Below are 26,074 nucleotides of genomic sequence, written 5' to 3' on the forward strand. Positions count from 1 at the left end.
AGCCTTTTCTAAAAGATCCTTTATTCCTCTTAAAATTAGGAATAAGGGATCTTTCGGAAAAGGCTTTATTTTCCGAAAGATCCCCGTCTAGACTGGTGCTTTTTGCCGGCAAAGCCCCGAGCCGGAAAAAAGCGGCAGCCATGTTCATGCAAATGAAGCGGGGGAGATTTAAATCTCCGCTTCATTTGCAATTGTGCTGTGTCTAATCTGCATCCCTTTTCCGCAAAAGGGGTGCAGTCTAGACAAAGCCTTACTGTATGTTATGATTGGTTAGTAAAATTATACTAAAATAATGGTTAAAGTAGAGCTAAGCAGGACTCAGGTTTCATTATATAAACTGAGGCACAAAAGAAAATACTTTGGGAGCCAATTCTAGGACACAGCTCCAAGATCAGATCACCTGTGCCAATGGCCGTGCTGAAACTGGAGTCCCTTGATGGACCTGATCCTGATACCCATCAAGATGAGTTCATCTGTCTCATTGAGAGCGATGAGAACTGTATGCCTGGGGTGTGCAGCTATTTTTGATGATAGTTAATAAATAGAGATGAAGTAGGATATTACGGTGTGAGGCTCTTTCACCAGTAAAAGACCCCACAAAACTGAAAAATGTAAAGTAACACCTGAGCCTGCAGAAAGGTAGGGATAGGTTCATGTATTGGAAAGGTTACGCCTGAGCCCTAGAAACAGGTGAGGGTGGGTGCCTACATTGAGAGGGTTATACCTGAGCCCTAGGAATGAGTAACAGTGGGTGGCCCTAGAGAGTGTGAGTATTTTGTGCGGGTAATACAACCAGCAGGCTAAATTACCCAAATTGAAAAGTATGCAAATGTTAATTAAGGCCATTCCTTTTCAATATCTAACAGCCATGATAGATAAGGCTGGAGCTTTGAAATGCAAGCCTGTACTGTTATAGAATTCAATGTACATACTAATTATGTTTGGATATTGCTTGTTAGATGTTAACAGTGTTACTTGTGGATATTAATTCCCTTTTATGTCTTCATTACATTATATTCTTATAGTGAAGGATTCAGTTAAGCTTAACATCAAATATGTAAGATATTGCAGGAAGTCATATGACTTATTGTCTTTATGTTCCCGAGTTTACCTGTGTATACATAGGAAATAGGGTTTTTTTACATCTAAGCAGCATGTTCATTATCTGTTCTTCACCTGAAGGATGCCTGGTGGATTGTCATGCTGTCAAGAGGCTGCCAGTGCCTGCTGGAAATTTCTACAGCAAAGCCACAAGGGGTCTCTGAGATTGTTCCTGCCCTGAAGGTTGTCCCATCTAGCCATTGTCATGGACTCTCTGTGAGGTCATCACCTCCCAACCTCCTTTAGCCAATAAGCTGAGGTGCTGCAAAAGGCCTTGTGATGTCCTGACACACCCATTCTTGCCCTCAAGGGCTAATGTCCTGCCCCTGCCAGTCCCTTTGCATGGTGGAACTGCTTCCAGGGGTGAATAACACATTTCTTACAGGTACTGGACACCGCTGTGGGCAAGAGAAACACTCAAGGCAGGAGGGAGTTGTGATATGACAGGACCCGTAAGACATTAAAGTGTAGAGTGGAGTGCAGTAAGCTCAGGACAGGGTGAGGATGTGGGTAGGAACACAAGTCAGGGCAGGGGCCTGGAAAACTGAAGGGGCTTGGGCTGTGTGTGTGTTGCAGGGAGTCAACAGGTCTAGAATCCCAGTTCCCTTTGCTCTGTGTTACCTGAGGCCCTTTAACAAACAAGGGCTTTCTCTGCAGTGTGCTGGGGAGAGAAACCCCTGAGCCAGTGACATACTGATCTGGGTGCAGGCCGACAAGGAGTGTTTTAATAAAGCTACATGTAAATAGATCCCTCTAGCAATGACTGCCACCCACATGTTACAGGGCAGGAGGCAGCAACTCTGAGGAAGAGTTTGTGGCTAATCAGATGAACATGAATTTCCACTGCCAAGCTCTGGCCAAAACAGGTGATGTGCTAACAAGAGGCACTAGCATCTCAATGAGAGCAGAGAGGGCCCTGCTACACCTAGATACATGCCAAAGCCTGGAGGTAAACCAGGGACCTCTAACTCTTCAGTCTAACACTCTCCCACTGAGCTACTTTGGTGGGGCCTTTCTGGCCTCTAATTCTCTGTTTGAGATGTTTAGCAGCCATGCCACACAGAAAGGCTGTTGTTGTGCCCCACCCAGGAAGATGAGACTGTTTCCTGCCACCCACAGTTTGACTTGTTTCCTCGCTCCATTCCTGCCGTACATCCTGGGCTGACTTGGTGGCTGAAGTGGTTGGGAGCCCAGCATTGGGCAGCTAGACCCTGGTGGCAAGAGTCCTGGTGCTACTTGTTCCCCCCCCCCCCAATCCCAGCTCTGTGGTGCCCCTCACTCCCCACCCCAAACCCCTTGTTACTAGACTGGGCATCTCCCAGCTTGATGGTGCCCCTCACTCATGACCCATAGCCCCTGCCTCTCTGGCCTTGCAGTGCCCCTTACTGCCAACATGCAGCCACTGTCAGCTTCCCTCCCCTCAATGGTGCCACCTGCAGCCTGTGTTACCTGTGTTGTGTTCAGATGCACCACAAATCCTCCTGTTTTATGCTGGTTGAGAATCGCTCTGGGCTAGAGAAGAAGGCTGCATTGTTCCCTCTGGGAGTGAGAAGCCCCTGCAGTCCAGAGTGAGCAGACCCCCCAAGAGGGCACACAGCAAGAGACAGGCAGCTGGAGGCTCAGAGGGGCAGTTCCAGGAGGCAAGAGGGACACCTATGACTCTCGGCTGGCAACTGACACTCTATGCTCCTTGCCTCCCTTCCATTGCTTCATCTCTCCTGCCCCATGCCAAGACCCAGAGCCAAGCAGCGAAGAGGTGGCTGGATCCTCTTGCCACCAGGGTCTCACCACCCATCTTATTCTCTGTCATTGGCTGGTCACAGTCCCTTTCACACACAAAAGGACCTGCTGGAAACCAGGCAGAAATGTGACATCTTGTTCCTTGCAGTCCCCCCTCCTCCCTTGCTGCCCTGGCAGGTGCTGCCTCTTCTATCACTGGCCTCTGCCTGGCATTCCTCCCCCCTCCCAACACCTTGGTGTGAGCCTACATAAGCTAGAGACCTAAGGCCTGTTCCCAGTGGATCCCAGGAAGAGGCGTGGCCTTGAATGAGCCAGAGCAGGGCAGAGCTATGTGTGACCACGTATCTGTGGGCAGTGCTCTCTGTGAGCTTTGTGCTTGTTCAGCTGCTTGGGAGAGACTCAAAAGCCTCCCAGCTGGATTTTGTTTCTATTGCACATTTCTCAGTGCAAATGATACAAATAATTCTGCAAGTGGATGGAAAAGCTTAAAGGGAATATTGTCTGTGGCTGTCCAGCCAGGCCAAGCGAGGTCTGTTCCCTGTGTGCTGTGCCAGAGAGTCTGTGTAAGTGTAGTTGAGGCTCCTGAGCTGGGCCTGCCCCTGAGTCTATTGGGTTCAATAGCAAGGGTGTCTCTTATGCAGCATAGTGCTTGTTCTGGGGGCTAACTCTTACCCCTGCGATGGACACCAGGCAGGGACCATGGCAGGGTGCCTGGACTCAGGACTCCTTCCCTAAATATAAGTATCTCCCCACCTGACACTGCTTCACTTAAGAACCCAGAGTCATCACTTTGCCTGGCTAAGGCCTCACCTTTGGCCCCACAGGTGGGGAATCACCTCAAGCAGCAGAGTATACCTTCTGAAAATCCAAGACTGTCCTGAATTTTAATCTTCTGACCCAGTGCCCTGTAAACACTGAAAATGTCCCAGAAACAGCAACACAGCTAGAAGCAGCTGTGTGCTGCTGTTTCCCCTCCCCATCCCCCTCTCAGGGGAACACAAGGACCTTCCTAAAGATTTTTCCTGCTGCTCTGGAACCAGCCAATAGGAGCAGCAGGAGGCTGTGCCTGACTGCTCTGGTGGACTCTGGGAGCAGCCAGCAAAGCAGTAGCATGCAAGTACCAGGCCATGCCCTCTTCCCAACAGCCTTCCTCCACCCTTCTGCCCTTTAAACTGAGTAAGAGCCACGCGAGTGGTCTTAGATTTAAAAGGTGGCTCAGCTGGCACCATCCTGCATGGCTCTGCCATTTAAATCAAAGAAGAGCCACTGGTACAGGGCTCATCTGGGCTGCAGGCAGGGGAGAGGCACCAGGAACCCTGGCACAGGGTTCATCTGGGCTGTGGGAGAGAGGCATACAGAACAGATGGGCAGCTCAGCTGTGCTGTGGGGGGGGGGGAGCACAGAGAATTGGTGCTGGGCTCAGCTGGGATGGGGGAATGTGCCGGGAACTAGCAGGGGGCTCAGCTGGGCTGCGTGGGAGGAGGTGCCAGGAAGCCCAGTGAGAGAGGTGGCAACAGGGGGCTTGAATGACCTCCCTTGGTCCAGAAAAATCCCTCATTTGGGACCAGAGGGTACTGGACCAGGGAGGTCTAACCCCTATCCAAGTCCTTTCCTGCACCTTCCCTCCTAGCCAGACACCATACTGTTAGGTAGCTAAATGAATTTAGAGATAAGACTGCAGGTGGTCCCCTAACAATATTAGATGCTCTGTCCCATTCTGTGACAGCAAAGATCTGTCATCTGGTGGTGTCCCTCCCTTCTCAATCCTTTCCCTTAATCAATCAAAGAGGACAATTCATTGTAGGTAAACCAAACACATGAAACGTTTATTTAGGGAAAAATTATACAAATAGGGAATTAAGGGGTAACCAAAAGTAGTTTAATAACAAAGAACAAGTTAACTTGTACAGCAGTCAATCCCAAAGCCCACTAAACAAAACAAGTCTCTGACTGAGTCTAAATAATAAGGTTAGTATTGCAATAAGTTTATAGAAACCTTCTTCACAGTTCCCAAAATGGTCACTCAGGACCTCATATCTTGTGGCTCCTGTTGAGCCTTCAGAGAGGAGCACTGAGAAGAGCCCTTGTAGTCTTCCCCACACCAGTTGGTAAGTAATTGGCAAGGTTGCTGGCAGTGGTCTTATGTGGATTCTTCTGTATGACTGTGGCTGTCTGGTCCAGAGTCTAGATGACCTGGAAGGAAAACCCCCGTGCAACCTGCTGCTAGAATGGGCAGCACTGAGCTGTTCGGCTGCCAGCCTTTTGTGCAGTCTAAGGTGGGAAAACTCTGTGAGGGAGACCAGCACAGAGTTTGCTCCTACAGGGAAACTTCTGTGGTAAATCTGGTTTTGACTGGAACTTGTTTACCTTTCTGCTTCAAGGCAGGAAAACCTTGGCCTCTCAGACCCAGTGTCATGGGACTGATCTTCCATTAAACATTACAAACATAGGATTTTTACCCTTAACAGTACCCTCACTCTACTGCTGCTCCCTCCTGCTGGCCAGACACCCTATTCCTAGCCTGCTTCTGCACCCTACCTCCCACCCAAACCTCGCAAACTCTCCCCCTACTTCATCCAACCTCCCTCCCAGAGCCTGCACCCCCATCTCGATCCCATTCTCTGGAAGCCCTGTCACACACACAGAACCCCTTATTTTTGTCCACACCTCAGAACCTAAGGGGGGTCCATAAAATTCCCCAGAAACGAAAATCTGGCCTATTGGAAGTCCTGAACCTCAGTCCTCCCTGAATCTTCCCCTCACCCAATGGAGCACAAGAAGAATGAGGTGTCTTAGTTGGGGGGAATGTCAGTGAGGGTTGGGGAGTTTGAGAGAAGTTTTTTTTTGTGTCACTTGTATGGCCCTATTTGTTTTCTCTGTGGGTCAGTGGTCCCTGACCCAGACAAAATTGCCTATCCCTACCATAACTAAATAAAACATTGAAACCTTTTGTGTTGGGCATAAATTAATATTTTACAATATTCTCATCATAAACTAAGATGAGAAAGTTAAAAATGCTTAATCTGTTTGTAAGCAGGGTCAGGGTAAACTCTATCCTGACATCTAGTGGTGAACTGTGGCAAGTGGTGCAAAGAGACTTCAGGGGCTGAGCCCAATTTGCATAGACACACCCACCCTGTCTAGTATGTGCTCACAGCAGCCCAAATCGTCACTTTGGCCATTGTGGGAGCCCCAGTCTCTCTGTTATTAAGGCAGGGGGGATAAAAGTGTTGTTACCCTGATTATGCGAATCAAGGACAATGGAATGGTGGAACTGTTTATGCCAGAGGGATTCGCCATAAACTAAGTAGCACTCGCTAGACAAGGGGCATGGGTTCCAAACCCAGTCAATTTGAGAGAGGTTGGGGACAGGTCTTTGTACCTGGTGGTGGGACCCTGTTTAAAGGCCTAAACAACACTGATTGCACTTCCTCCTCTCTTCACTGTGGAATATCAAAGTTAATTTAGATTCCATTAGGAGTCTAGTTGCGAGTTGTGGAGTTAACTTCACTGTGGGCCAGTGGAGCACTAGTGCTAAGGCTTCTCTGTTATGAGCTGAAATCACAGTGCTGTACTGCAGACCAGAGCTGAAATCACGGGTGCTGAGAGGAGCCTGGTGCTGTGCTGTGGGCAAGAGCTGAAATCACGGTTGTTGAGGGGTGCCTGGTGCTGTGCTGAAACCACTGTTGCTGAGGGGAGCTTGGTGCTGGGCTACTAGCAGAGCAGTTTGCAAGGGACAACCAGCAAGCGCAGGTGGACAGTAGACGCAGCTGGCAGGGTGACCTGTGAGTGTGGGCAGCTGACAGGTGAGTGCGGGCAGCTGACAGGGCAGCTTGCAGCTGGTAGGAGCGGCAGCAGACAGCCGGCGGAGCAGCGGCAGGAGCGTGGACTGAGATGGTTGGTGGATTTGCGGAGCTGGACAGTGGAGGCGGCTCACCTGAGTGTGGCGGAGTGACTCACGTTGACGGCGGAGCCATTGCCACCGCCGGACCACGTAAAGTGCATCGATCCCCACCCCCTCCAGGTTGGGATGGTGAAACCCTGCTGGGTGGACTTTTGAACCCTGGGGCGGCACTAACCCAGGGCTGAGACTTTTGGGGTGTTGGACTTTTGGGAGTTGGGGAGATTTATGGCTGGGGGGAGGGCCTTTGCTCATTGGGGAGATTTGTGGCTGGGGGGAGGGCCTTTGCTCATTGTTTGGTTGGTAAATCCGAGTTGAGTTGTGGTGTTTCCCCAATTTAATGCAGATGTCTGTTACCTCATGTTATTAAAGGTTTGCTACCATACTGAGGCTCTGAGCTTGTGAGAGGGGAAGAATTGCCTCTTTTGAGGCACCCAGAGGTGTATGTAAGATTTCCCAGGTCACTGGGTGGGGGCTCGAGCCGGTGTTGTATTACCTCGTTGGGAGGAGACCCCTAGATACTGAACCCGGCCCTTGCTGCTATTTACTGGGCCTGGCAGAAGGGTTACATGTTTAATAATTGAAAGTAAATCAGTCTCCTTAGCTGCAGCATTATCAAAATGGCTTGGGCATAATTATGTAATTAAAGGTGATTTTTCATTACCAACTGGTAGTCTGTGGAAAGGTTTACATTGAGCCACAGGCCAAAAACTTTGAGGACCCACTGAAATAAAGGTACTGCTGGCCACTCCACCCGAGACACCGCTGCAGGATCCCTGCTGCTCCACAAGAGCCCACAGAGAGATCGGGTCTATTATCACAGCAGTGAAATCACTGCATGACTCCACTGTAGATGATGGACAGTCTTTGGGTACATCTACAGTACAGCATTATTTTGAGTTAACTTAATTTGAAATAGTTAATTTGAATTAAACTAATTCAAATTAACACATCTACACACAAACCTATTTTGAAATAGTGTTTTGCTATTTTGAAATAGCACATCCACATTGAGTGGATCCGGAACCGAAGTTAAGGCTGGGCAGAACCAGTGCCAGCTTAGGACTTAGTGGCTACGTCTACACTGGCATGATTTTCTGGAAATGCTTTTAACAGAAAAGTTTTCCGTTAAAAGCATTTTCAGAAAAGCGCGTCTAGATTGGCAGGATGCTTTTCCAGAAAAGCACTTTTTGCAGAAAAGCGTCCGTGGCCAATCTAGATGAGCTTTTCCACAAAAAAGGCCCAATCGTCATTTTCGTGATTGGGGCTTTTTTGCGGAAAACACTACTGTGCTGTCTACACTGCCCCTTTTCCGGAACAGTTTTCCGGAAAAAGACTTTTGCCTGAAGGGAGCAGCATAGTTTTTCCGGAAAAGCACTGATGATTTTACATTAGATCGTCAGTGCTTTTCTGGAAATTCAAGCGGCCAGTGTAGACAGTTGGCAAGTTTTTCTGGAAAAGCGGCTGATTTTCCAGAATAACTTGCCAGTGTAGACACAGCCAGTGTGTAGGGCTGCTGCCTGAGGCTAACTGAGCTCTGTGCTTAAAGGGACCCTACCCCCATCCCGGACAGACAGTTCTCAGGGTTCCCCGCTTGCTTGTCTACCTCAATGAGGGACAGCAAAGCAGTCCTGTCTTGGACTGACCTGAGTGCCCACACTCAGGACACCACAGCACTTGGCCACATGGAGCCAGAGCTGCCCCTGGGCATGCCAGTGTGTCTCGTGGGGTCATTGCCATCAGCCCGGCTGCACTTCCTGCAGGCTGCCATACGGGGGGTCCATCGGGGGCCTGCCAGGATCCAGGAGGCCCTGCAGGAGAGTTTCCACCCCAAGGATCCTCAAAGCCACCCCGGTCCTCCCCACTGGGGGCTCATGCCCCATTCCTCCCTCACGTCCTTCCACTTACACCTCCCTAGCCCCCCTTCCTGATGTCAAACAAAAGACATGCATGTTTAAAAATAGAAACTGGGTTTATTGAACAAAACTGTGGTGGGGGATGAACCTCTGGGGAGACTGGGAAAAGGAGGTGGGAGAGGGGAAGAGAGAGGGTGGGAGAGGGAATGCTGGAAGGAGGGAGCTAGAAGGGGGAAGAAGTGGGAGGGGAAGGGTTGGAGGTCTCGCCGGACCAACTTGATTTTCATGCAAACCTGCTCCTGGGTTTGCATGTGGCCTTTGGTGGCCAGGTTGGCAGCTATCCTGCCATAGACGGTGCATTCTGCCATCTAGTGCAGAGATCATGGACATTGGGGGCATCCCCACCAAACCTTCATAAGGTCCATGATCTCCACCCTGGACCAGGAAGGCGCTCGCCTTCTCCAGCCCCTGTCAGGCTCCTGGGAGCTGGCAGACTGCTCCTGGGGAGTGGTGGAGGGCTGGCTGCCAGTGGCTTGCTGGCTCATATTTTGGGGCCACTGCGTCAGGGGCCCCAGTGGCCACTAATGGCTCTTGGGCTCTTGGGCTGCTAATGGCTCTTGGGCTGCTAATTTTGCAGTAACTTAAAAAACGCAGTTGTAGTCCATCTCCTTAGGGATGTAAATTCTCATTCATCAGTTAACCGGTTAATGATAGGTCACATTGGGGCTGCCACCAGCTCCCAGTCCCTTCCGGAGCAGCCCTTGTCCACAGCAAGCTGGACTCCCCATGGAGAGAGGCTGCTCCGGACCCTGGTGCAGTCCCTGTCAGTGGGGTTCCCACAGACAGGGGCTACTCCAGATGACAGCAACTCCTGTCTACACTGGCCGCTTGATTTTGCACAAAAGCACTGACATTCTACTGTCCAAAATCAGTGCTTCTTGCGCAAATGCTTTGACGTTCCCATTCGGGCAAAAGCCCTTTTCCGGAAATGCTTTTGCGCAAAAGGGCCAGTATAGACAGCTGAAAACTGTTTTGTGCAAAAAAGCCCCGATGGTGAAAATGGCAATCAGGGCTTTCTTGCTCAAAACCGTGTCTAGATTGGCATGGACACTTTTCCACAAAAAACTTTTCCGTTAAAAGCAGTTGCAGAAAATCATGCCAGTCTAGACATAGCCTTCTGGAAGAAGCCCTGTTTTACAATGCTATACTGTAAATTTACTTGTGGAAGAACGCTCGTGTAATGTAGATAGCAGGCAAGTTTTTGCACAAGAACAGCTGTTCCTGCGCAAGAAGCTGCCAGTGTAGACAAAGCCGGGAAGAAGGGTTTTTCTCTCACTCTTCTTTGTTTGAGATCAGAGCAGTTTCTCCCAGGTATTGAGGGAAATGGGAGATGCTTTCTCTCTCCAAGAACAGACTTCCTGAAATGTGCAAGTAGAGAAATGTGTGGGGAGGGGCGGGGCGCAGCCACTTTGAAAAGGCTCGCCGCCAGCGTGGTTGGGGGCAGCCTCCCCGCAGCGGCGGAGGAGCGGCCCCCAACCGAGGACAGACCCTGAGCACCACCCAGGCTGGCGGGCGGCCAGACCTTGGCCCCGGGGCCATAGGGACAGCCGTCGCCACCAGCGGTCGGCCAGCCCCTCCTCCGACGAGGGCCGAACCCCACCACGCCAGACTCGGAGGGAACAGCCAAGCCGAGAGCGAACCCGGCCAAGGGAGCTCTCCCCGGTGACTTCCCCCGGACGACCCAGGATCCGAGCGACCGAGCCAGGGTAAGTTCTGGGGGTTGAGGCGGCAGCGCCAAGAGCCACCAGGAGGGAGGAAGGAGCCCGGGGCAGGACACTTTTGGTGTCCATGGGTGGACGGGTTACGGAGGGAGTGACCCCCCGTCCACTGCGCCGGAGCACTAGCAAGCCCCGACGCTCAGGGCCCCGGGCTGGGACCCGGAGAGAGGGTGGGACCGGGTCCCCCTCCCTCTCCTAGAGGAGCATCCTGCTCCCAACGACCATAGCTGTAGCGAAGTACAAGTCGGGACCCCATGAGGGGGGAGATCCCAGACTAGGGGCTTCGGCCCCATCCCGCAGGGACAGGTAACTATTTTAGGGTTTGCTGATCCCCCCTTCCGTCCTGACTTGGGCCCCATAGCAGGAACCCGGGGTACAACGAGGGACCAAAAGAGGACAAGAGGGTCCGCAGACACCCCCCCCAGACTAAGAGGGGGTGATCGCACCCTGAACCCCTCACATGCCACCAGAAACACCTCGCCACAGTGGGTTGCGGTCGCCAGAGTGTAGCTCCCACACCCAGGGAGAGGCTCCCAAGAATGAGCTTAAGGTCAAGCTTGGTCAGGACCAGGAAGGCATCTGTCGCAAAGTGCTGCAGCAGCATGGCCATGTGGGGCCATCATATGCCCAGGGACAGCTCCAGCTCCAGGACACAAGGGAAAAAGCTGTGGCATCCTAAAAAGAGGAGGACAGCCACAGTGGGCACTGCAAGAGCTTTGCTGTCCCTCAAAGAGGTAGGCAAGCATGCAGCAGAAGCAGAGAAAGGGCTGTCCAGGAGGCGGGGTCCCTTTAAGCATGTCATCTCTGCAAGGCTCTGGCACAAGCACTCAGAAGCAGCTGGTGACCTAAAGCCCTTCCTGAAGTGGTTCTGGGTGGCCAATCTGTCTGGATGCTCTTGCTCAAAGAAGCAGATCACTTTTTTTATATGCTGTTGTATGTGGACGCAGTCTTTCACAAAATGCTTTTTTGGAAGATCTCTTTAGAAAAGAACTTCTTTCAAAAGAAGCCTACCGTCTAGACAGTGCGGCAGAAAGCAGAGAAGCTGGGGCTGTGTGGGAGATAGGAATGGGACAAAGGGAGCAGAGAAGGAATTTAATGGAGAAACAGGGGTCTTCTGCCTGGGTTTGACACAGAGACCTCTTGCATGTCAGACAAATAGGATAACACAACAGGACAAAAACAACAGACACTCTCCTCACCACAGCTCAGCCACTCAGTGCATCCCAGGGCACCGAACAATTGTGTCCTTGAATGGCACTCTCTTCTAACTAATCAGCTTTGTGGGGAGGACCATGGAGGAGTATTGGGAGGCAATGACTCTCACAGAGAGTCCATGACAATGGATAGGTGGGACAGGCTGCAGGGCAAGGACAATCTCAGAGACACCCCCCCGTGGCTTTCCTGCATGGGCTTTTCTTCTTGAGGTCTGAGGACTGAGAGAGTATGTCTACATTGCATTCCTCCTTTGAGAGAGAAATTGCAAATGAAGCATGGATTTCAATTTCCCATGCTTCATTTGCATAATGGTGGCCGACCGCTTTTCCAAAATAGCATATTTCAAGAAAAAAAGGGGTTATTTTGAAAAGAACCCCTTCCTTCAAAATAACCCTTAAACCTCATTTTTTAAAGGAGGAATGCAATGTAGCCATACCCAGAGAGAATTCAGAGTAATGAATGTGAGCATGAGGAGGAGCTTCTTAGGAGCTTTCTTTCCCACACTCGACTCAGCTAGAAGATAGATGTCCCCGGGGAGAAGATAAGAGTCTCTGAGATGTTCAGTACCAATGCAGCCTGATCCACCTGGCCATTCAGGCCAAACAAAAGGCATGTACAATACTTGGTTAAGGTGGGGGTTCCCCCCGCAATGGGCCTTTGTCCCTTAGAATCACTGGGGATATTGTGTTTTATCTTGTGCGGTTTCCCTTTTCCCTGTTCCCTCCTCATTGGCAGGGAGGAGGCCGCTCTCTAGCCCTAGTGGTGGGAAACCCTCACACAGAGATGGGACAGGCAGATGCTCTGAGAGCAATTCCTATGGGTGACTGAGACGTCCCTGGGCCATTTAGGGAAAGAACTTTCTAACTTCTACCCCTCAGAGACTCAGTGCTAATTGGATGAGCTGGGGGCAGGGGAAGGGAGAGGGGGAGGGGGCAGTGACAGGGAGGAGACTTAGGACTTTGTGGTTCTCTTTAAGGCCCAACAAATGAGCCAGAACCAATCATCTGCCTGAATAATTGTTCTGCTTCTCGCCATTGGTTATCTCTGAGCAGTTCCTGAGTCTCTTTAATGTTCTAGTGCTTCTAAACTACTGGATGAAAAGTCAGTAGGAAGGGCTATTTTGAGGTCACTTTATTCTGATCAGTCAGGGTGTGAAACTTCAGAGTGATGGTGAGTTTGAAAGTCAGACATCTGGTTCCCATCCCAATGCTGCCCCGGACTGGCTATGTGACATCAGACAAGGTCCTTTGCCTTTCTCAGCCTTTGTGTCTTCCTCCAGCCATTGGGGGTAACAATCCTGTGCTACCTGCCCTATGGCAAGGGCGACTAGGGAACTGTCACAAGCAGCAGTGTGTAATATGAGGTGTCCTATTACCTGGAGTCAGTACAGATATCCCCCCAACCAGTGCACACAGAGCCAGAAGCAGGTGATTACTCCTGTGGCCACTAGATGGTGCCTCCCACTTCCCCAATATCTGATTGTGATGTTTGATGATCTGATCTGGCCATCTCAATTCAATGTGACCAATGGGGGTCTGCTGTCTAACAGGTGCAACAGCCAATGTGTGTGTAAGGGGACTGTTGGCCCCTCACTAAAACTCACCGCGGAGGATGGGGTGTGGGGAGGAGGTGTTGGTTGACTAGCCACAGCCCAAAAGGAAGGGGAAGAGTCAATGGGACAGCCTCCAGGAGATGCCAACACTCCAAATCAACCTGATTGACAGAGCCGTCAGGCTAATGAGAGAACCAGGAGAGGGGAGGGTTCTACTGCACATGAGTTGCATTTCTGGGACAGAGAGACTGAGTCTAGACCAGTGCATGAAAATCACATTCCTTCCCCAAGACTCCCCACTCCTCTTCCTTGAGGCTTCATTCGCTCTGTTCCCCTCCTCTTCATCACTTGCTATCCCCAGCCCTTATACACGCTCAGGGTATGTCTACACTACAAAGTTAATTCGAACTAACAGACGTTAGTTCGAATTAACTTTGATAGGGGCTACACATGCAAACCGCTAGTTCGAACTTAATTCGAACTAGCGGAGCGCTTAATTCGAACTAGGTAAACATCATTCTACGAGGACTAATGCCTAGTTCGAATTAAGTAGTTCGAATTAAGGGCTGTGTAGCCACTTAATTTGAACTACTGGGAGGCTAGCCCTCCTCAGCTTTCCCTGGTGACCAATCTGGGCACCACCAGGGAAACTCTTCTGCCCCCCTCCCGGCCCCGGAGCCCTTAAAGGGGCACGGGCTGGCTACGGTGCCCGTGCCAGGTGCAAGCCTGCCAGCACCCAGCCAGCAGACCCTGCACCTGGCATGGCTTGAGCCAGCCACCCGCTGCCACCCAACCCTCCGCCTCTTCCCAGGACCAGGCTGGCGGCTCCCAGGAGCCTGCCCAGGTCTGCAAGAGGTGGGCGGCCGCCTGGTCTAATGCGGAGATCGTGGACCTCATCCACGACCTCCGCACTAGGCACAGGAAAGTGGCCATCTAGGGCAGGATAGCTGCCAGCCTGGCCACCCAGGAGCAGGTTTGCATGAAAATAAAGGTGGTCCACTGAGACCCCCCGACCCTGAGCCCTGAGCTTAGAATGGCCGTACTGGGTCAGACCAAAGCTCCATCTAGCCCAGTAGCCAGTCTGTCAACAGCGGCCAACACTAGGTACCCTGGAGGGGATGGACCGAAGACAATGACCAAGCCATTTGTCTCGTGCCATCCATCTCCAGCCTTCCACAAACAGAGGCCAGGGACACCATTCCTACCCCCTGGCTAATAGCACTCCATGGACCCAACCTCCATTACTTTATCTCACTTCTCTTTAAACTCTGTTCTAGTTCTAGCCTTCACAGCCTCCTGCAGCAAGGAGTTCCATAGGCTGACTATTTGGTTTGTGAAGAAGAACTTTCTGCTGTTAGTTTGAAGCCTGCTACCCATTCATTTCATTTGGTGTCCTTTAGTCCTTCTATTATGGGACCTAATGAAGAACTTTTCTTTATGCACCCTCTCCACATCACTCATGCTTTTATAGACCTCTATCATATCCCCCCTCAGTCTCCTCGTTTCTAAGCTGAAAAGTCCCAGTCTTTTTTGCTTCTCTTCATATGGGACCTGTTCCAAACCCCTGATATTGTAGTTGCCCTTCCCTGTCCCACCCTCTCTCTTCCCCTCTCCCACCTCCTTTTCCCAGTCTCCCTGAGTTTTGTTCAATAAAGAGAGTTTCTATTTTTGAACACACGTGTCCTTTATTTTGTACATCAGGAAGGGGGGCTAGGGAGGGGTAAGTGGAAGGAGGTGAGGGAGGAATGGGGTACGAGCCCACAATGGGGAGGACTGGGCTGGCTCTGTGGGCTCCTCGGAGTGGAAGCTCTCCTGAAGCCCCTCGATTGACCCCCCCCTCCAGATGGCAGCCTGCGGCAAGTGCAGCCAGGCTGATGGCCGAGTGCTGTGATGTGCCAAGTGTGGGCACTCAGGGCACTCCAAGCCAGGAGTGCTTTGCAAGCGGGGAACCCCTGTGAGCTGTCTGTCCGGGGTGGGGGTCGGGTCCCTTTAAGCACAGTCCTCGGCTAGCCTGAGACAGCAGCTCCATGCTCTAAGTCCTAATCTGATGCCCTGCTGGCACTGCTTCCGGCCACCCTTAACCTCAGTTCAGGGTCCACTCAGTGTGGACATGCTAGTTTGAATTAGCAAAACGCTAATTCGAACTAGTTTTTAAGTCTAGATGCACTAATTCGAATTAGCTTAGTTCGAATTAACTAATTCAAACTAAGTTAGTTCGAATTAGCGCTGTAGTGTAGACATACCCTCACTAGGTTGAGACAGGAGCTGTGTTGTGGGAATGAGGGATTTGGGTGTGGGAAGGGGTGAGGAGTACAAGCTCTGGGAGGGAATTTGGATGCAGAAGGGGATGTTGATTCGGGGAGGGGGCTCCAGACTGAGGAGTGTTGGGTTCAGATGGAAGGTTGTGCTGAGCAAGCCATGGGATTGTGGATGTGAGGTGCAGGAGTGGACCTGCTGGATATGTGAGGGACTCAGGGCAAGAAGGTTGTGAGTATGATGGGCTCAGGACACAGATCTGTGGTGTGTGGATGGTACAGGAGTGTTGTGGCAGAAGACTGAGGATGTGGGCATGCAGGTGTTTGGGGATATAAGAGGCTCAGGACGGGGGGTATGATAGGCTCAGATTTGGGGTCAGGTGGTGCAGGAGTGTTATGATGCTGCAGTGAGATCAGGGCTTGTTGACCACGCTTCATTTTTAAATAAAATATTATGTCAAACTCAAAAGGTTTTAGCATTGTCTTTATGAGAGGGGTGAGGAACCTGTTTTGAGTCAAGGGTCACTGACCCACAGAAAAGTCAGTTGGAGCCACACAAGTGAGATGCAAAAAACAAACAAACCCACAACCCTCCAAAAAACCCAGCACCAATAAGCCTCACTAATATGGTCCCAAATGTGCTGGTGGGGACAGGGGACAGAGTGAAAGTTAGTGCTGGGGCTGGGGCGAGGGCGGAAGGATGCTGGTTCAGGCGGCGTGGTGCTCGGGCAAGGTGCAGGGGCAGGCAGGTGGCAGGGTGCTGGAGTCAGGGACATGGTCCTGCTGGGCATTAGGGTGACTGGCAGGGTGCTGGGACAAGGAACAGGGTGCTGCTGAGTACTAGTGTGGATGGCAGTGTGCTGGGGCCAGGGTGGTGCTGAGTCCTGGGGTGTGAGGCAGGGTGCTGGGGCCAGGGATAGGGTGGTGTTAGGTGCTAGGGTGGATGGCAGGGCTGCCAAGAAGCGGGATAGGGATGAGGTGGAGGATCTGGGAGGGAGGTGGGGGGCGGAAGGGGGCAAGGTCTGAGTGGTAGGTAGGGTGCAGAAGCAGGCTGGATGTAGGGGAGGGAGCAGGAGCAGATTGGAGGTATGGTGCTAGGGTGGATGGCAGGGCTGCCAAGGAGCGGGATAGGGATGAGGTGGAGGATCTGGGAGGGAGGTGGGGGGCGGAAGGGGGCAAGGTCTGAGTGGTAGGTAGGGTGCACAAGCAGGCTGGATGTAGGGGAGGGAGCAGGAGCAGATTGGAGGTATGGTGCCAGGGTGGATGGCAGGGCTGCCAAGGAGCGGGATAGGGATGAGGTGGAGGATCTGGGAGGGAGGTGGGGGGCGGAAGGGGGCAAGGTCTGAGTGGTAGGTAGGGTGCAGAAGCAGGCTGGCTAGGGGGAGGGAGCAGGAGCAGATTGGAGGTATGGTGTCTGGCTGCGAAGGAGGGTGTAAGGAGGGGACTTGGGTAGGAGTTGGACCTCCCTGATCTGGCACCCTCTGGACCTGACCGGTCCCAGATGAGGGATTTTTGGACCAGGGGAGGTCATTTCAGGGCTCCTGGTTCCCCCCTACCCACTAGGCTTCTTTGCACCTCTATCCCCTGCAACCCAACTGAGCTAACAACCCCCGCTGGTTCCCTGCACCTCCCCCAAAACCATCCCCCACAATCCAAGGGAGTGCAGCATCAGTTCCCTGCAGCTCCTCACAGCCCAGCTGAGCTGCCTGTCTGTTCCATATGCCTTCCCTCATCCACCTCAGCCCAGCTTGAGCCCCGCACTGGTTCCCTACATGCCTCCCCCACAGCACAGCTGAACCCCGTTTCCCTGCACCTCCCCCAAGCCCCGAAAATTACAGAGCCAAGTGCCGATTCCCTGCCCTTCCTTCCCCTTGAGTCTAACCCCAGTTCCCGGCACCTCCCTCCTCCTGCATCCAAACTGAGCTCTGAGCTCCACACATACCCCCACCCTGCAGCCCAGCCCAGCCCAGCTCCCCAGACCACCCCACTCTGCAACCCAGCTGAGCTCAATTTCCCTGCACCTTCCCCTAAACCATGCAGACATGCTGAGCCAGCACTGATTCCCTGCCCCTGCCTCCCTCCCCCCCTCCCTCCCCTTGTGTCTACACTGGCGCGATCTTGCGCCAAAACTTGCTTCCTCTCTACACTGGCCATGTGTTCTTGCACAAGTACACTGATGTTCTCGTGTATGAAATCAGGGCTTCTTGCACAAAAACTATGATGCTCCTGCTGAGGAATAAGCCCTTTTGGCCCCTTGCTCAAGAGGCCAGTGTGGACAGGCAACGTGAATTTCTTGTGCAAGAAAGCCTTATGGCTAAAATGGCCATCAGCACTTTCTTGGGCAAGAGAGCGTCCACACTGCCATAGATGCTCTTGTGCAAAAGCACAGCTTGCACATGGCAGTGTGGACGTGTTCTTGCACAAGATGGTCTTGCGCAAGAACCTGTCAGTGTAGACATAGCCTAAGAGTTTCCTCGCATGAGCAAAATTAATTTTGTGTTGTGCACCAGTACTGAGTTCATGTGGCTTATTTTGATGTGCCGCTGTTGCACCCAAGTTATTAATAAATATTTTTAAACCTTTACCTTTTCTCTCTGCTGCCATGTCTCCTCCCCTCGTTCCATCAGCTCTCCTGGTGCCTGCTGCCTCCCAACTCCTCACCCTCCTCTGCTGTCCTGACTCCTGCCCTTCTCACTGCCCTCAGCTCTCCTGCAACCTGCTGCCCTACACCAGCCCTTCTCTCTCTCTTGTGCCCACACCTCCAGTAGCCCCACTCTGATCATATGAGCCACCCCTTCTCATCCCCTCTTCTAACACTTCCCTCTACACACCTGCCCTGCGTCTCCCCTCCCCTGCAGGTGTCTGCCCTTCTGCTTCACCCCCAGAATCCCTTGGCACTTGCACCTTCTCTTACTCCTGCACCCACTGGGAGGGGATCATTACCCTGATGTGAGGGGGGAGGGCTGACACTGGGAAGGAAGGTTCTGTCACCTAGCACCTGAAGGCTTATGGTCATCACCAGAGGAATTGTCTGACCCACAGCAGAGCTGAGCAGTGGGGGGGGGGGGGGGGGTTGTCTGGGGCATGCAAGGAACAGATCCATGTTTCATAGGTGGTTTGTGATGTCCCCATGCCACAGAGCAGGGTTACGAGTTTTCTTTTAACCTTTCTCATTTTCCCTTAATTTGTTTTAAAAATGGCATTTGCTTTGAGCTGTATGCAGCCACAGAATCACAGAACTGCTCTCATGACAGGACCAAGCACCATCTACACCATCCCTGATATGTGATTATCTAATCTCCTCTTAAAAATCTCCAGTGATGGTGTCAGGGCTGTTCCCTCCTCTCACACTTTGAGTGCAGAAGATGAGGGCCCGCAAGATATAAAATATCTTCCCTCTATAGGCTTCTGCTTAAAAGCTCCCCAAAGCCACAGATTCCCTGGCCTTGGGAGATAGGCTGCCACCACCAAGTGAAAATCCCTTTTTTCTTGAACCCAGGATGAAGCATTTGGAACTTCTTCCAGAGGGGTACCCCACACTCTTCTACCACAAGAGACCTTGGGGGGCAGGAAAAAAAAGGAATCCTGTAATTTCTGCTAGATGAACTTTCAGTCTTAGGCATGGATATACAGACCTATTACCGTCCAGGAAACAAGAATCAAATCTTTGCCTTAAAAAAGGTGATTTTATTAACAAAACAAAATGATATACTTGATAAAGCATACTTGATTGCTAGATGTTTTAACGCAACTGAGAAAAGAACAAATTAAAAACAGAAATTCATTCCTGGGATTCAGCTTAAGGTTACAGTCTGTGGGTATGTCTACACTACCCCCCTAGTTCGAACTAGGGGGGTAGTGTAGACATACCCTGTGTGTGTTTCGGGGAAAGACATGGACTTAGCACACAGAAGTTTAACTATACAACAAAACAAAGAAAATAACCTGATCACATTTCCTATCTACTCACATGCCCATGCTCCAAAGTCCAGTCTATTTCCATGCCCCATATTCTTTGGCAATTTTGCCTGGTTCAATTTACTTTGTTCCCCCAGCTCCTGGCTTAAAACGCACACAAAGTAAAACAGCAAGCAGGTATCTCTTCCAATTCAAATGTCAATATTTTCTTTTTATTGGTTCTTCAGGCTTCCTGTCAACACTTTCTAGTTTAACCCTTTGGTTACAGAATGCTGGGATGTTGAGAAAAGGCTAGCACTCCTCTCTATCACACACCTCTCAAATCACAAATAGTGCTGGACTGGTTGGTCCATGTTGGCTGTGATTTCTTTTCTGGAGGTTTAGGAGAAAACAAAATGTTTTCACACACTAAATTCACACACTAAATTCACTAGTGAATACACAAAGAATGAAACAAGATCCCCTGCATGCATGAAATACAGTGACTTAAAAGGAGAGTTTTAACTGGCTTAGGCTGGAAAACTTTCATAGGAGAGTGCATCAACCACTTTGTTAGAAGCTCCTGAGATTTGTATGTCAAAGTCAAGGTCTTGGAGAGCCAAACTCCACTAAAGGAGTTTCTTGTTAGTCTGTTTGAGTGTGTGAAGCCACTTCAGAGCAGAATGGTCAGTCTGCAGATGAAAGTGTCATCCCCAAATATATGATCATAGCTTCTCTAATTGCATATACAATAGTGTAGCCTTCCTTCTCGGAGACAGACAAGTGGCTTACCCTCTCGGAGAGTTTTTTAATGAAAAACAAAATAGGGTGGAATTGATCTGGACCTGCTTGCATCAAAACTGCCCGCATACTACGTACTGACACATCCATAGTGACAAAGAAAGGTTTGTCATAGTCTGGGGCCTATAGGACAGCATCAGACATAATAGCAGTCTTAAGCTACTTGAAAGCTTCCTGACACTTCCTAGTCCACTTTATTGCATTTGGTTGCTTTTTTTCTGGTCAGGTCTGTCAGTGGATCTACTGCTGCTGTTATAGATACCAGTCTGGGATCTGGCTCTACCATCTCCATCTCTGTTTCTGGCTCTGGGGTATTAGGAGATATAGATTGGACCCCTGTAAATGGTTCAAGGATGGGGCTAGGCCTGGAGGCCTGCTTAACTCTGCTGCGGGTAACCACTGTCACTTTCTAAGCTTGTCTCAGATAGTTAGCTAAGTGCTCTCCCACCAGCATAGGAAAGGGATAATCCAAGTTCCTGACAGCCCTTGTATGTAACAGGCAACGTGGATGTAGGCAGGTCAAAAGAGTCTGGATTCAAAAGTTGAACAATTACTTTAGACTCTGGGTTGATGAGTTCAGGGTCCATTAGGGACTGGTGGATTGCAGACACCTGTGCTCCAGTGTCTCTCCAGGCAATAACCATCTTCTCACTCACACTCAGTTTCCCTTTGCTCTGAGGGTATCCAGGAGACATCTGGGCTTGAGGCCTCTTGGTTTGACCCCAGTGCAATGAATTGCACTTTGGTGGTGCTCTTGGGGCAGTCAGCTTTCATGTGCCTCAACTCATTATGTTTAAAATATCGCCCAGCTGGCTTGTCACTGGAGCAAGGTGGATTGCTAGAGAATGAGGTTGTGTGATGAGAGAGTGGCTGTTGCCTCCCTTGGCTTGTCCCTGGTGGTGGTTCTCCATGGGTGCCCCTTCTGGTACACCCTCAAATGCTTGTCAGGATTCTTTTCCCTCCATCACCATCAGTCACCTGGCTCTGGTTCTTCCCACCTTTGTTATGGTGTTGGGCTTCCCATCTTGGATGTATCTTTGGAGATCTTTAGGAAGACCCTCCAGGAACTGTTCCATTTTCATCAGGAGAGTTGTCTCTTCCATAGTCTTAATATTTGCTCCTGATATCTATGTGTCCCAGTGATTTAAAAATCTGATAAGCATGTTAGGGTAATGCCACATCTGGTTTCCCTTTTAGGGCTCTGAAATCATAGAATCATAGAACTGGAAGAGACCTCAGAAGGTCATCAAGTCCAGCCCCCTGCTCTAGGCAGGACCAAATGGTGATGGGCATGTTCAATGATGAGCCCCATCCTAATTGTGGCCTCTTACTTAAAAAGTTCGTAATTATTCATGTTTTCCCCAGGCATTTCAGCTGCCATGTCTGCTAAGGGTCAACTGAATTGTGGCCTGAGCTCCATCATGTACTCGACTTTGGGGAGTTGTACCCCAGGCAGGCCCTTTGAAAATTCACTAAGAAGGCCTTTATATTATCTCCTGCCTGGTATAATAGGTACTTCTTGGGTTGGGGAGAATTAATTGGAGGGGTAATCAGTGTAGTTGGAGTGTCAGGCTTCTAGGTAGGGGTGTTAACTGGTTAACCAGGCCTTGCCAATTAATACCAGTGGCAAGGGCCAGGGAAGCCACAGCCACAGCGGGGCCAGGCAGCAAGACCCTGACCACTGATGGACCCCACAGCCATGGGTGGGGCTAGACAGCAGGACTTGAGTTGAAACAGTTAACTGATTTGAATGCTACTGTTTAACCAGGTAGCTGTTTCAACATCCTTACTTCTCAGCTTGCCCTTAGTTAGAGATCTGCCTGTTTTAAGGACACTCTCCCATCCTGAGGACAATGGCATATGGGGGAGGGGCATGAACACACCCCTCTGCTTGTGCCCTGACAAGGTTACATTTTGGGCACTTTTGCCTTTTTTTCCCCTGAGTCAGTAAAGAGAATTAACCTTATTTCCCAGCTTTCAGTATCCAGCAGCTTATAAGTTCATAAAATGCCAAATATTGCCAGACTCATGCCAAGATCAGGAGAGCTGGTGATACTTGTGATATGTATTTCACACCTAGACGCACTTAATGGCAACTGCAGAATGAGCTTTAGAGAGTCAATGGTGAGGGATGATGCACTCATTTTTTTATGCTTTACAGATTACTACACTTTGGATTAGACGGGGAGGAAAGTGAAGAGTTTAGGATGAAGAGGACCCTGTCCAGAAGTATGGGCAAAGAGGGCACAATGCAGGATTGGAGATAAAGGGTGCACAAAATTCTTAGCGGGAACACTGGTAAAGGGTTCCAGCTGGGGGTGTGATTTCAAAGATGGAGGGGATAGACATGTAGACCACTGAAAGGCTACATCCCAGAGAGATTTCCGCAAGCTCTCTCCCCCAGCTCAGATGCTATTGTGAAAGGGGATGGGGAAGAGACTAGGAGTGTAATAGTATAGTCGATTAACCAATAAGCAAAAGCTTATAGGTTAATTCTACAGACTATATGCATTTACTCCCTGCTCCTTGCCAGCAAATTTTTTTAGCAGGCTGGCCAGCAGCCCAGCTCACTCCTGGCTTGAACTGAGTCTGGGACCTACCCCTGCTGCAGCTCTGAATTTAAAGGGTATTAGGAGTTAGGCGGATAGGCAGCCCAGCTCAGTTCTGGCTTGCGCTGTCTGGGAGCTCAGACACCACCACCCCCCCCACTGGACAGGGATTGCTGCCTCTGTCTCAGAGGTAGCAGTGCAGGGTGGTAGGGAGTTGGTCCACGAGTTTTTAAACTGGCTCCCCCTCATGAACCAGCTCTAACCTGGCATCCCGACTGCTGTCTCTGATACAGAGTCAGCAGTATGAGGTGGCAAGAGGCTCCCTGGGAGTGGGGCCAGAGTATGCTAGCTGCCAGCCCCACAGATGGGGACTAGACTAGTTGACTAATGGATAACAATTCATGAGGTTAATCAACTATTCAATTAACCAATATTTAACATCCCTAAAAGAGACACCGCTCCTTGCCATGGCAGCTTTGGGGCTGAGGGATAGGCCTCTGGCCACAGCAGGTCTCGGCCAGGGTTGAGATATTTCCCCCCTCCTCAAGCCCTATGAGCTCACATGGCCTTGAATAGGCTGTGGCATGACCACACAGCTTAAAAGGAACTCAGGTTATAGGGTTTCTCCTCTGTGGGTTCTCCAATCTCTAACAAGATTTCAGCTCTAACTGAAGTTTTTCCTACAGTCAGAGCAGCTGAATAGTTTCTCTCTTCTGTGGATTCTTTTATGTTTAACAAAGTTGCACTGGTTTATGAAGCCTTTTCTGCAATCAGAGCTGTTATGGGGTAGCTATTTTCTATGTATTACCTGATGGTTAGTAAGGCAGAAGCACTGACTGCAGCTTTTCCCGCAGTGAGAGCAGATGAAGGGTTTCTCTCCTGTGTGGGTTCTCCTATGGGTAACAAGGTATGAGTTGCAACTGTAGCTTTTTCCACAGTCAGAGCAGCTGAAAGGTTTCTCCCCTGTGTGGGTTCTCCAATGGATAACAAGGTTTGAACTCTTACTGAAACTTTTCCCACACTCAGAGCAGGTGAAGGGTTTCTCCCCTGTGTGGGTTCTCCTATGGGTAACAAGATCTGAGCTCTCCCTGAAGCTTTTCCCACAGTCCAAGCAGCTGAAGGGTTTCTCCCCTGTGTGGGTTCTCCTATGGTTAAGTAAATGTGATCTCTGATGGAAGCTTTTCCCACAGTCAGAGCAGCTGAAGGGTTTCTCCCCCGTGTGAGTTCTCCTATGGGTAACAAGTTGTGATCTTTGATAGAAGCTTTTCCCACAGTCAGAGCAGTTGAAGGGTTTCTCCCCTGTGTGAGTTCTCTTATGGGTAACAAGATCTGAGCTCCCTCTGAAGCTTTTCCCACAGTCGGAGCAGCTGAAGGGTTTCTCCCCTGTGTGGGTTCTCCAATGGATAAGAAGGTATGAGTTGCAACTGTAGTTCTTCCCACAGATATAGCAGTTGAAAGGCTTCTCTCCAGTGTGCGTCCTCCTGTGTTTCACAAGGTTTGAACTCTTACTGAAGGTTTTCCCACACACAGAGCAGGTAAAGGGTTTCTCCCCTGTGTGCGTTCTCCTATGGGTAACAAGGGCTGAACTCTCCCTGAAGCTTTTCCCGCAATCAGAGCAGCTAAAAGGTTTCTCTCCTGTGTGAGTTCTCCTATGAATAACAAGGTGTGAGCTACAACTGTAGCTTTTCCCACAGTCATAGCAGTTGAAAGGTTTCTCTCCGGTGTGCGTCCTCCTGTGTTTCACAAGGTTTGAACTCTTACTGAAGGTTTTCCCACACTCAGAGCAGGTAAAGGGTTTCTCCCCTGTGTGGGTTCTCCTATGGGTAACAAGGGCTGAGCTCTCCTTGAAGCTTTTCCCACAGTCAGAGCAGCTGAAGGGTTTCTCCCCTGTGTGGGTTCTTCTATGGGTAACAAGGTGTGAGCTACAACTGTAGCTTTTCCCACAGTCAGAGCAGGTGAAGGGTTTCTCCCCTGTGTGGGTTCTCCAATGGGTAACAAGGGCTGAGCTCTCCCTGAAGCTTTTCCCGCAGTTGAAGCAGCTGAAGGGTTTCTCTCCTGTGTGGGTTCTCCTGTGTCTAACAAGGTGTGAGCTGCAACTGTAGCTTTTCCCACAGTCAGAACAGGTGAAGGGTTTCTCCCCTGTGTGGGTTCTCTTATGTCTAACAAGGGCTGAACTCTTACTGAAGCTTTTCCCACAGTCAGAGCATTTGAAGGGCTTCTCTCCTGTGTGGGTTCTTTCATGTTCAATAAGAGTTGCACAGTCACTGCAAGTGCAGGGTGACTGTTGATGGGAGATTTTCCGTTGAACGATTTTGTTTCTTTTCTTCCCTATGCTTCTATGACTGGATTTACCCTGTCCTTCTCCTGGATGGTTTCCCTGCTGCATTTCTGGGCTATGCTGACTCTCACAGGTCTCTCCCTGCTCAAGACTCTGCAAAACATGGCCTTTAGATCTTCCTAATAACATCCCACTTGGAGCCATTCGCTCTGATCCTTCCTGCTGAAGACTGTTCTCATTCACCATCCCATCACCTGCTGGGATAGAGAAAGAATCCAGACAGGAGTTATTCTCTATGATGAACTGAAAGGAAAACTTTGAAAGAGGAACAGAAAAAGGAAACACACTCAAATAATGGTTGAATAATCATGAGCTGAGTTCATCATCCTTCTTCACAACCCTTCCACATAGAAAAGAATCCAGCCTTCCCCCACCCACAATGCTCTGACTGGAGTTGAAGACACACTGAACGGTCACAGTTAGACTTGATGAAAATGAGAGAGTTACTCACCTTGTGCAGTTTTCGAAGGTAATAATTCAGACCACGAAGACCGAGGATGGGCCTCCAACTGCCTGTTTTCTTTTGCATTAGGAAGTACTGCAAATAAAACCCTCTTCTTCTGATCTCATTTGGGACCCTCTATATTGCCCCAATAGCAAGTAGGCGGTAGACTTCTTGCTGTAGGAGCGTGTCATGAGATTGGTCCCTGAAGAGAGACGGGGTTGATGATGTGGTGGTAGGAAGGGAAATGAAGGGGATGGTGAAACCTTTCCTTACAATCTCCAATACCCATTTGTTGGATGTTATTTCAGTCCATTGGTGGTAATAGGGCCGTAGAGGATGGTGAAAAATGGGTTTGGTGGCAACAGTGTTTACGATTGGTATGTGCATGCCCTCGACAAAGAAATCAAACTTGCTGCTTACATGTTGATGAATTAGTTGGATGAGGTGGCTGGGGGCATCTGCGCTGCGGCCTCTGTTTGGGGTGCGTGCACCTGATCAAAAGGATGGTTCTGCTGCCTATTAAACTGGAAATCATATCGTTGTTGATATGTAAAATATTTTCTGCGTCGGAATGGGGGAACATACATCCCGAGTGTGCGTAATGTTGTTTGCGAGTCTTTGCCTGTGTGGGGGACCTCATATATTT

At 50.3% G+C, this 26,074-nt stretch overlaps 1 protein-coding gene across 1 annotated transcript in view; it reads right to left on the reverse strand.

Moving 5' to 3' along the window:
• Nucleotides 1–4,639: 4,639 nt before the first annotated feature.
• The window catches only part of LOC142818214 (uncharacterized), a 43,056-nt gene continuing 21,621 nt past the window's right edge, over nucleotides 4,640–26,074 (reverse strand). Inside the window, exon 4 of the mRNA XM_075912884.2 lies at nucleotides 4,640–25,180. Within this exon, the coding sequence (XP_075768999.2) occupies nucleotides 23,436–25,180 (1,745 nt within the window). The 3' untranslated portion in view covers nucleotides 4,640–23,435. The remainder of the gene's footprint in view (nucleotides 25,181–26,074) is intronic.

This window comes from Pelodiscus sinensis, chromosome 19 (assembly GCF_052426305.1).
Source record: "Pelodiscus sinensis isolate ZL-2025 chromosome 19, ASM5242630v1, whole genome shotgun sequence".
Lineage (NCBI taxonomy): Eukaryota > Metazoa > Chordata > Testudines > Trionychidae > Pelodiscus > Pelodiscus sinensis.